The sequence below is a fragment of the Mangifera indica genome, chromosome 2, assembly GCF_011075055.1.
Source record: "Mangifera indica cultivar Alphonso chromosome 2, CATAS_Mindica_2.1, whole genome shotgun sequence".
NCBI classification, from domain to species: domain Eukaryota; kingdom Viridiplantae; phylum Streptophyta; class Magnoliopsida; order Sapindales; family Anacardiaceae; genus Mangifera; species Mangifera indica.
Genome location: NC_058138.1, coordinates 17003794 through 17015539, shown reverse-complemented (window position 1 = coordinate 17015539; position 11746 = coordinate 17003794). Strand labels below are relative to the sequence as shown.

General features: G+C 32.5%; 3 protein-coding genes across 8 annotated transcripts; all 3 read left to right on the top strand.

Moving 5' to 3' along the window:
- Positions 1-92: 92 nt before the first annotated feature.
- On the top strand, positions 93-3018 carry LOC123209054 (omega-3 fatty acid desaturase, endoplasmic reticulum-like). 3 transcript variants are annotated; one of them, XM_044626780.1, is made up of 9 exons: positions 93-116; positions 970-1259; positions 1359-1448; positions 1534-1600; positions 1697-1789; positions 1913-2098; positions 2185-2268; positions 2355-2492; positions 2587-3018. In XM_044626780.1, the coding sequence occupies exons 1-9, from the start codon at positions 108-110 to the stop codon at positions 2776-2778; spliced, it is 1149 nt and encodes a 382-aa protein (XP_044482715.1). In that variant the 5' UTR covers positions 93-107; the 3' UTR covers positions 2779-3018. The 3 variants fall into 3 exon arrangements, with proteins under 3 accessions (XP_044482715.1, XP_044482717.1, XP_044482716.1); XM_044626782.1 differs by lacking the exon at positions 93-116 and adding an exon at positions 805-821; XM_044626781.1 differs by lacking the exon at positions 93-116 and adding an exon at positions 879-894.
- Positions 3019-3145: 127 nt separating this feature from the next.
- LOC123209055 (omega-3 fatty acid desaturase, endoplasmic reticulum-like) lies at positions 3146-6188 on the top strand. Of its 4 annotated transcripts, none has more exons than XM_044626787.1 (9): positions 3146-4137; positions 4246-4589; positions 4667-4756; positions 4834-4900; positions 4989-5081; positions 5192-5377; positions 5464-5547; positions 5613-5741; positions 5839-6188. In XM_044626787.1, the coding sequence occupies exons 2-9, from the start codon at positions 4294-4296 to the stop codon at positions 6028-6030; spliced, it is 1137 nt and encodes a 378-aa protein (XP_044482722.1). In that variant the 5' UTR covers positions 3146-4137; positions 4246-4293; the 3' UTR covers positions 6031-6188. The 4 variants fall into 4 exon arrangements, with proteins under 4 accessions (XP_044482722.1, XP_044482718.1, XP_044482720.1 ...); XM_044626783.1 differs by having other exon boundaries at positions 5613-5750; XM_044626785.1 differs by having other exon boundaries at positions 3146-4143; positions 5613-5750.
- A 3443-nt stretch (positions 6189-9631) lies between these two features.
- LOC123207761 lies at positions 9632-10972 on the top strand. Its single transcript, XM_044625225.1, has 2 exons — positions 9632-10434; positions 10540-10972. The coding sequence occupies exons 1-2, from the start codon at positions 9648-9650 to the stop codon at positions 10914-10916; spliced, it is 1164 nt and encodes a 387-aa protein (XP_044481160.1). The 5' UTR covers positions 9632-9647; the 3' UTR covers positions 10917-10972.
- The last annotated feature ends 774 nt before the right edge of the window (positions 10973-11746 follow it).

Below are 11746 nucleotides of genomic sequence, written 5' to 3'. Positions count from 1 at the left end.
AACTTTAATCCCTTCTTCTCTGCTATTTTTAGACTGCCTTTTCGTATTTGAATTGAGCAGTTAATTTGTTTATTTCCAGACGCAACTGCACCCACCACGTTAATTACATGTTTCACGTAAGACTGTAACTCAACCAAATTTCACCATTTCCACACATTCATGATCTTCACCTTCAACCTCTCCTGTACCCTTTCCCAATTTTATTTCTAATCAATAATAATTAATATGAACAGAAAGAATAAATTTTATTTTATTTTATATATTTTAAATTTTATATATCTTTATATCACATTATATCCTTTATTAAATTTGTAAGGTTTTTTTTTTTTTAAATTTATTTGTTCCACATTAATTATTTACTATATTTATAAGAGATTTTTCCCTTTGAATAAATTACTTTAGATTAGTGACTATTAAAATGGTGTAATTCAAATTTTAAGTTTGTGAGTTTTTTCCTACTTTGAGTGAGTGGGGTTAAAACCAATATTTGATCATGTGGGTTTTTTTTTTTTTTTTGGGTTTTTTTTTTATCATTTTCAATGTGTTCAAAATTTAGGTCGTATACCAAAAGGAGGAGTTGGAGATTTAGTTGGTATAGAGGCTTTGCTGAATAAAGAATAAGTCGAAGACGTTAATTTGTTAAAATTGTGCCTTAAATTTTTATTATCATCATCAATCTACCATGTTTATAAAAAGACTTTCCTTGTAAAAACATTATTTTGTTTTCAATTCTAGAAGTTAGATAATTTGAAAAATTAATGGATTGAAATTAGTTTGTAGGGTTTTTGGGTATCTTTTGTTATTCGCCGCAGGTTTGGTTGGTCGGTGAAACATAAACCATCTTTCGGTGTTCATATACTGCAGTGAATCTTTGCCTTTATATTCCTCGTTTAAGTTGCGCTTCTTTCATTTGCATAGCGCATTAAGGGGAGAGTTAAGTAGCTGACCAACCTCCTTGCACAAATGCAGGAGCTATTTCTGGATTCAATGGAGCAAGAAAGGAAGTTTTCAAATGATCAAGAAGCTTTCGATCCCAGTGCCCTTCCTCCATTCAGGATAAACGAGATCCGAGCTGCCATTCCAGAGCATTGCTGGGTGAAGAACCCATGGAGGTCACTCAGTTATGTTTTGAGAGATTTGCTTGTGGTCTCTGCACTCATGGTAGCCGCACTGCACTTCAACAGTTGGTTCTTCTGGCCACTCTATTGGGCTGCTCAGGGAACAATGTTTTGGGCAATTTTTGTTCTTGGTCATGACTGGTATTCACATTTTAACTTGTTCTATTTTCATCTGTTGATTCATATGCATAATTTCCTTACGTTTTGTGATGAAATGAGCTTTGTTTTATTATTGTGAAGTGGGCATGGAAGTTTCTCTGATAGTCCCAAGCTCAATAGCTTTGTAGGACATGTCCTGCATTCTTCAATCCTTGTGCCTTACCATGGATGGTGTGTATTTTGTAACTCTGTTTTGTTCATTTTATCTTTGTAATTTGTTTACTTCGCAGACTCATTTTATTCATGAATCTTTCAGGAGAATAAGCCACAGGACTCATCATCAGAACCATGGAAACGTTGAAAAGGATGAGTCTTGGGTCCCGGTATATAAAAAAAAAAAAAAAAAAAACACCCATTAAATGGAAACGCACGTTTTAAAATAGTAGAGCTATAGTTAATTATTTCCCTCATTCTTGCAGTTGACTGAGGAGACTTTCAAGGAACTAGATCGTAGTACTAAAATTCTGAGATTCACAGTGCCTTTCCCCCTGTTAGCTTACCCTCTGTATCTGGTGAGAATACATATAAAAATCTATATAAGTAACTTGCTGTGATTATAAAAATGAACATACAATTACTTTGATCCTTTATGGTTTAGCTTAATTTTGGTTCATGTTTGTGGGTTACAAAAACAGTGGCGTAGAAGTCCAGGAAAGGAGGGATCTCATTTCAACCCCTACAGCAGCTTGTTCACTGCTGATGAGAGAAGATTAGTGGTGACTTCAACTGTGTGTTGGACTATAATGGCTGTTTTTCTGCTTTATTTATCCTTTGTCGTAGGCCCTGTCCAAATGCTTAAGATATATGGTGTTCCTTACTTGGTATGGCTACAGTACTTCCCAGCCGGTGAAATTTCAGATTCTTCATATATGATGTTAATTTTCCGATATTGTGCTTCTATTTGCAGATTTTTGTAATGTGGATAGACTTTGTTACTTATTTGCATCACCACGGTCATGATGAACACAAACTTCCTTGGTACCGCGGCAAGGTGTTAACATTTTTCAGCTCAGCATCAGTGGAAACTTTAACACTAATTTGTTAAACATCTCATTTCAGAACTCATGCCTTTGACAGGAATGGAGTTATTTGAGAGGAGGGCTTACAACAGTTGATAGAGATTATGGATTGTTCAATAACATTCACCATGACATTGGCACTCATGTTATCCACCATCTCTTCCCTCAAATCCCACACTATCACTTGATAGAAGCTGTAACATCTCTATACCACACTATTTTACAATATTGGGGTGTCCAAATCATAATATTTATCTCCATACATGATGATTTTGATTCTTGCCTTGCAGACAAAAGCAGCAAAGCCGGTGCTGGGAAAGTATTATCGCGAGCCAAAGAGATCCAGTCCCATTCCATTCCATTTGATTAAGAATCTAGTAACAAGCTTGAGTCAAGACCACTTTGTGAGTGACACTGAAGAAATTGTCTACTATCAGACAGACCCAAACCTGCATAAAAAATTTTCCAGCAAATTGGATTGATATTTTGAAGCTTAGTCTAGTTAAATAAGCAGGGGATTGAATACACTCTCACTTCTTCGGAAGTTTTAGTTTTACATTGTAGCAAGTCTTTTTTATCTATGTATCAGCAAATCATATAGTGCATCAGCTTTTTTATTTCATTAAATTGTGAGCTTGAACTCACATGGTACACTGTAAATGCTGTACTCGTCTTCCATTATTCATCTTCATAAGTGAACTTATCAGCGCCTTCACTTAAAAGAAGATTGTGACCGATGATAAATCATATCAACTTACCAGACCTTTCTAATTCACTTGTTAAAAACTTCACACCATGATAAGTGCAATTGTGACATTGCTATCAAAATTTTTACTAACTTCAATCATATCCATCCATAATTTTGCTCCCACAAGTCCGTTATATCTCCATAGTGCCGTGGATCCTCTTAGGCCCATGACATGACAGACTTTTGCAGGCTAGACTTGAGCCCATAAAGAACCTCATTCATTCATTCATCGCTGTTTCGTTGGTGTATGTGCATCTTTGACGTTATTGAAACTTTCAATGGAGTAAATGCTATGAAGCACAGTAATATTCCTATATTTATAAATGAGTTGATTTGTTATTATCACAGTTCATTCAGGTGATTTAGATTGTTGCCCAATATTTTTTTACTGAATCTAAAAACAGATATCATAAGACTTCTTTCATTGAAGGATACTCCAAAAATTGGTTTGGTTTGTTTATTTAGTTTGTTCTATTCAATTTAAATTTAAATCAATTTTAAATTAGTTCAGTTTTGTTTGATATATTGGTTTAACCGAATTTCCGATTCAGTTTAAAAAAATATGAGATTGGTACCGATCACCCGGTCGTAAACACCCCTAAATTCTTTATTTGGAAAATATTTTATGCACTCCAATGCAGAGAAGTAAATGATTTTTAGAGTAAATGGGGTTTATTATATATCACTCTAAGGGACCTTTTCTTTCTTTGTTTTTTTATAACATATGTTGTGAAGGCTATGCCGAGTGTTTAATATTTGGTGGTTATTTCTTGAAGAATATAACGTATTGTCAATTAATGTTGAAGTTGTAATTGTCCCTTTTCTCTCAGGTAGACTTGGTAAACTATAAATGAGAATTTTTCGGAAAGCGACTCATCTAACTTCAGATATCTTCACTTGAGATTTTCATGGATGAGAATGCAAGCTTCTCATACACAACCAGTTAAAAAAAATATATGTATAAGACATATATATGTGTATATTGAAAGTGATATTGATGGTTCCTCTGACAAGATGAATTCATGGCAGAGCCGATAGAATCCAAGCAAAATTCAAGGGAAAGAAGCATGCCATTGTATAAATTAATCTTCTGGTGAATGTCTGTTTCATAACTCAATCAATGCATCTCATATGTTATCCATCTGAATTCACAAGACAAGAAATGAATTTTTGCCTTTAAATTATTCTTTGCTTGTGACAGATCACACTAAGGAAGGAAAGCTAGCTAGACAACCAATCCATTCCAAAAATGAAAGAGCCAAGTTTTGATCCAATGGAGACACAAGGAAAGTTCAGTAATGATCGACATGGTTTCAACCCAAGTGCCCCTCCTTCATTCAAAATAAACGACATCCGAGCTGCCATTCCTCAGCATTGTTGGGTGAAGAACACATGGAGATCTCTCAGCTACGTTGCAAGGGACGTTTTTGTTATTTTTACGCTGATAGCAGCCTCAACCCTCTTAAACAATTGGTTTTTCTGGCCACTTTACTGGCTTGCTCAGGGTACTATGTTCTGGGCGATATTCGTTCTTGGCCACGATTGGTAATCACACCTCAACTTGTTCTCTATAATCTCTTCTGATGCATATTTCTAATTGAGTTTACACTTGGTTTGTGAAGTGGGCATGGAAGTTTCTCGGATAATTCCAATCTCAACAGCTTGGTGGGTCATGTCCTGCATTCTTCAATCCTTGTGCCTTACCACGGATGGTGTGTGTTCTGTTTTGTTCATTGTCTCTTTTGGAACATGTTAACTTTGCAGACTCATTTATTTATGAATCTAATAGGAGAATTAGTCATCGCACTCATCATCAGAATCATGGAAACATTGAAAAAGATGAGTCTTGGGTTCCGGTATGTGAAAGTCCATCCATTTACTTGATGGGAATAAATATATGTTGAATCATAATGGTCTGGTTAAATATTTCTCTTATTCTGGCAGTTGACTGAAAAGATTTTCAAGGAACTGTCTGCCAGAACTCGATTTCTGAGATTTACAGTGCCTTTCCCAATGTTGGCTTACCCTCTTTACTTGGTAAGCATATATAGGTATATATACACACCAACGTTGTGGTTTGATATTAAATATAAGGTTCAATTGTTTTGATCCTTCAATTCTGGTTCATGCTTTGTCTGGAAAACCAGTGGTTCAGAAGTCCAGGAAAGGAAGGATCTCATTTCAACCCCAATAGCAGCTTGTTCAAAGAAGATGAGAGGAGTTTAGTGGTGACTTCAACTCTCTGTTGGACTCTTATGGTTGTTTTGCTAGCCTACTTATCCTTCGTAGTAGGTCCTATCCAAATGCTTAAGATTTATGGTGTTCCTTACTTGGTATGGCTACAATGTTTCCAAATCTGGTGAATTTTCTTCTCTGATCTTGATTATTCTGATAGTAATACAATCTCCCCATTTTGCAGATTTTCGTAATGTGGGTAGATTTTGTAACATACTTGCATCACCATGGTCATGATGAGCACAAACTTCCTTGGTACCGTGGAAAGGTAGTATTGACATTACTTTGGTTGGCATAATTAAAATTAACTGAACAAGTCTCCGATTTTGACAGGAATGGAGTTATTTAAGGGGAGGGCTTACAACTTTGGATAGAGATTATGGAATGTTTAATAATATCCACCATGACATTGGCACTCATGTTGTTCATCATCTCTTCCCTCAAATCCCACACTATCACTTGGTAGAAGCGGTATCATCCATTTTCTTATTTGAGTAATCTTATATGCACAAACAAATACGCATAAATTCGTGTATAAATGATCATGTGATTGACACAGACAAAGGCAGCAAAGCCAATTCTGGGAAAGTACTATCGGGAGCCGCAGAAATCTGGACCCATTCCTTTCCACTTGATGAAGAGTTTAGTGAGAAGCCTGAGCCAAGATCACTTTGTAAGTGACTTTGGGGAAATTGTGTATTACGAAACAGAGCCTAGTCTTTATAAAAAATCCGCAACCAAGTTGGACTGATACTTTCAGAGCTTAATCTAGCTAAATAACTAGGGATGCATAACCCACCAGTTGGCTCAATAATCTGGGTTTTCAGGTTTATTTTGTTGGTATATTCTTTTTCAAAGACCCATTCAATACAATCAATCTATTAAAGAAATAAAATATGTTTTCCTGCCTCTTCATCCGCGTTAATTGGTGAAATGATGTGTGGTTTTGTTAGGAGGACAAGATTTTATGTCTTTATTTGAGAAGAATAATGTTATTTGTATATATTTTCTATATATAATTTAGATATATATATAATTTTATATTTGATTTATAATCATCAAATCATATGATGATATCTTATTTGTATCTTTAAATTATATATAAAAAATGCATACATATAATTATATCGATGAAATACGTAATCTAGAGTTATCAGGTACTTAATACTAGTACATTGCGATGAAAAATAAAAAATATATTTAAAGAGAATATGATATACCAAGTTTTTTTTCGTGATTTGATTCGATAATCAAAAACCTATGTCATATACATGATATGTTTCTGATTGAGTAGATACAATAAAATATATCATTAGAAAGCTCAATTTTGGACAATAAGAGAATTGTCTAGTATAGTAATGTACTTAATTCAGTATCACTTGTATCTCTCGGTAGGACTTAAAACTAAAAGTTACATTTAAATAATCAAAACTAATTATTTCTAATTCAAATAGAATTCTCAAGATTTTATTTATATCCTAATTAAACTAAAACAAAATAATTATATTTATAGTATGATCCCGTTTTGGTAGCAAATGATAATTTTCCCTTGTAGGCAAAAGAATAAGAAAATAATCTTGTAGATTATGATGAAAAGTATTGTCTTGTAAAGAGTTATATTTGGCTAGCTTAATTTAAAAACAAATTGAATCTTTTAATTTGAATTCAAACTAAATGAATTTGAATCAAATCAAATTGAGTTTATCCGATTCTAAGATTAAGTTGAGTCAACTCAAATTCAAACTTACTGACCTAATAGATAATGTATTGGTAATTTAATTACCATTTTTTCTTAAATATTAAAAGATTCTCAATATAACCGTAATTTTATTATAATTTTAATCTTACATAATAAATATAGTTTAACATATTAAAGATATTTAAGTGACATAATATTACAATACTCAACCAAACATAATAAATATTTATGTATATCAATTTATCTAAATACATAATTAATTTATACGTATTAATTTTTAAGATAATATATTTTTATAGTAAAAAAATAAAATATTATTCGAACTAAACACACTAATTTTATTGCACTTGTCTCTTCCATTTTATTTTATTCACTTTTTGGCACATACTTTAATAATTTTAGACTCGGTATTTTGGTAATGAAAGATAAGGCAAACTAATAAATTTTTTAATATATTTATTACATAATAATATTATATGTACAAATGATAAATATTAATTAATATAAATTATATTATATGTTATCATATAATTTAATTATATTTTTAATTTAAAATTATTAAATTACATAATAACACGTTAATTTGTTAATTTTATTAGTGTTCATCATTTATATATAAAATATTATTTTTTGTTACCACCCAAAATACTTGGATGTATCTCTTAGTATCCTTGCATATATGAAGAAGATTGTGACAACCCAGGAAAGCAATATTATATGTATATAAATAATATAATAATTTTATACATATATAATAATATATTATTATATAATTAAGTAATTTTAAATTAAAAATAATATTATATCTAATTATATAATAATATATTATTATTTATGTATAAAATTAAACTTATAATCGTATTGAACTCAAACTATAGGTGTTTGCTAGGTAGTTGAACATTCTTTCATAAAAATTGTTACTATAAAGTCACATCAAATTCATACGCATAAAATGATTGATAATGTAAGGAAATAATTTATTAGTGCATTTTACAAGTTTAATATTCTAATATATAAATTTTAGGGAGAAGGACTATTTCCCACCCATTTTTTAGCCTTATCTCAAATTTATATCTATGTCTGATAAAAAACTCAAATATTTACCCAAAGTTTAATCTGTTTTGATTCACTCATATATTTTCTGTTAAGGTTAAAGAGTAAATTCGTCATTTTATCAATAATATTAAATAATTAAAATTTTATCTCATTTTTTCCTTTTTAATTTGAAAAACTAACATTTGTCCCCTAAATTAAGTTTTAAAAAATTCACTTTTTTCTCTTGAAATGCAGCCACTTTTTTCTGCTACGATGGAGAAGTTTTCGTCCAGAGGTAGACCACCTTTGGACAACGTTTCATCGTCTATTCTAGACGACGAGCGTCATCGAGAGAATGGATGACTCTTCGTCGTCTAGTGAAGCTTAACGAGAGTAATTTAGATCTAGACGACGCTCGTCACTCTTTCTCCAGCCACCCGACGACGTGGCTGGAGGAAAAGTGAAAAAAAATTAGGGATTTGGGGGGGGGGGGAGGGGAGGGGGGATGAAAGTCACTTTTCAAAGTTCAGGGATGGGAAAAAAGTTAATTTTTAAAATTGGAGAGAGAAAATGAGATAAAATTATATAACTTGAATATAAACAGTAAAATAACAATTTTACCCCTCTATTTAATAAAAAACTTAACAGCGGTTTAGAGATAAGTGAGTGTTTGAGTTTTTCATCAGACGTAGGTATACTTTTGAGGTAGAGTTAAAAAATGGGTGGGAAATAATCTTTTTCCCTAAATTTCATGTTATGATTTTAGAGTAGGCCAAATGACTATTTCCCACCCAAGGTCTATAGTAAACTTAACTTTTCACTCGTTATCTATTAAAAATTTAAAAATTTATTTATTTATTAAATTTTATTGTTATCATAAAATTATTATTTATTTAAAATATTTAAAAAAATAAAAAATTATCATTTCCTCTCAGCCTTTTTAAGTTTAAAAATTTAATAAATATTTTTTACTTAAAATTTGAAAAAAGAGCATGGGTTTTCCAGCCGCTATAAGAAATTTATATTTATTTGGAAACTATGAATGTTAATTTGCACTGAAAATCCTTCAATTAAAATGAAGGAGACTGAAAAGAAAAAGTAGATGGAGATGGAAAGGAAACAGAGTTGGTCGGGAGAATTGGCCCTCTTGGTTTGAAAGAAACAGAAACACAAGTTAACAAAGTCAGCATCTTCGGCTTCAAACCCAAAAGGAATTTACAATTCCAAGAATTCTTCTTCCTTTTTGTTTTCCAAGTTGAATAAATATAATATAATAATAATAATCATCCCTAAATCCATTTTGTATTAACTAAATTAATCAAATTAATTTGATTCTACAGAGTAAAAAATGTGATGATGATTCCTAATTTCCTATCCTTCAGAAATTGAATACAATTGCTGGCCCCAGAGGCCAAACCTAACAAAACAATACAAGACAACAGTTTGCAGAATTGACTTGTCAACGCGCGTGAATTTCTCTATGTCAATCTGTCTTCAACCTCAGCACATATTCAAATCTAAAGCCCGCTTTTTCTTGTTAAAGTTGCATTCTTTTTGCAAAGTTAAGTTTTGAATCCCGACAAAACAAAAGAAACTACTGTTTCATATTTCTTTTGTTTACTCCATTAATAATAATGTCGTTTCTTTCTTTCACCATGAAGTTGAAGTTGAAGTTGTTATCATCTTCTTCTTCTTCTTTCGCCTCTTTTGATCCCAATAACAGCATTAATAATAACATTCCCTCTTCGAAAACTGCCACCACTCCTGCTTCTGGCTGTCTTGCTGCCATCTTACGTGCAATTCTTTGCTCTACAACTCTCCCTGCTCACCCATCTCATCAAATCACTCACACTCAGCTTGCTTCTGTTTTATGTGAAAAGGATCAACAATTCAACTCCCAAGACAGGGTTATGCCTAGTCTTCTGGCAAGATTAATGGGCTTGGAAGGTGTTCCCAATGTGACTAATACAAAAATATCGTCAACTCGATCGACGAATTCATTGAATTTTGAGGCAAGTAGTGGTCAGATGGAAGGTGATTATAAGCACACAAGAGTAAAGAGTAGTACATTGTCGATTCTAGAGGTGCCGACCTTTTTTGAGGTTGAAAATGATGAATTTTTTGTCCTCAGCTTTGGTAATGGAAATGAAGATGAAGAAAAGAGGTCAAGAAGGAAGAAATTTGGGATGGGTCCTGGAGAATTGAAGCAAAGAAGAGGTGAGAGATGCCGAAACAAGCACCAGGGAGTCTCTAATAAGCTTGAAAATCCATGCGTTGGTTCAGAAATTATGGAGTGTGAAGGAGCAAAATTAAGGAGGAGAAAGAAGAAGAAGAAGAAAGTTCAGAGTGTCGAACATGAAAGCAGTTCAGAAGATTCAAGCCCAGTTTCAGTTCTTGATTTTGATCAATTCATTATGTCAGGTAAGTTTCTTTTGCTTTTTCACTTCCTATCTTTACTCTGCAAGTTTCAATTTTAACAAGAATTGAAATGTGTTTCTCACTTTTGGCCTCTCACATTTTGAACAGAGTTGGATTGTTCAAACTTGGTGGAGTCAAATTCAAGAAGAAAATTATCACCAGAGCCTGATCAAAATTCTGAGGGCCAATCAAGAAGAAATGACAATAATTTGATGATTCTTGATGTACCAAAGACAAAGAAATCTGAAGGCAAATGTGTTGGATCAAGAAAGAGATATCTGCATAGTCACAATTACCTAAACGTCTGTGATCAAATTTGCAAGATGACTGATGGTGAGGTAGCTGAATCAAATTGGTCACACAGAAAAAACATCTTGAAGCATGAAGATTTTGAAGAAATTTCTGCAGATTTAGAGTCTCAAATCTTTGATCAATCACTAGATGAGCTGGTTCATCAACTTATTGGACTTGCCATGTGGACTTAATACATGTAAGATTTTTGTAAATTATGGTATTAACCAAAGAAACAACTTTTAACCCATTTTAAGACTTTCAATTAATTTTTGTTCATCAGTAATACCCACTTGCAGAATTCAAATTTGAACATATTGGGCTACAGGTATTCACACCTTTGATGAATTTTTTCAATCACATTATCATATCTTATGGTAATTTAAACCATAAATTATGGATAGTAATGATTATTTGGCAAATTTAAGTACTAGGAATGTCCTAGAAGCAATTTCCTCCAATCCTGAGCAGCCAAACTTTACCTTCTGTGGTGGGTGAGCATGAAATGACTTTGTTTTTTTTTTTTTTTTTTTTTAAAAATCTTTTTTGATGAACAAACGACCTCCTGTCCTGTTTTTGGCTTTATTATATTCATCCTGTGGCAATGTACACCCGACATTTCAATTAAAATACTTAGTCAAGCTAGACTAGCCCAATTTCTGAGCTAAATTTGAGGTGTGGGGGAATATTTTTTAAAACGACAAACTTGGAAGAACGTTACATATTCTATATGCAGTGAGATTAAAAATTATCAATGGTGTCTTCATCTACATATTTAATTCAACAGTGGCGAAGCCGGCAGCAATCAAAAGGAAGAACCCTTATGAAGCTGAATTCAATTTCAGTTTTAGGGAACATAAAATAATATTTTAGTATCTATATTTCCACCAAAACATTGTTGGCGTTGGTCATCTTTCAGCTAAATGAAAGCGTTACTATCTTTTCCTCTGGTAGTGCTTATGCCACTACAACTAGCCAACAAGAAAAGGTCGATGAAAAGACATAAAATAAGTTAAATATAAGC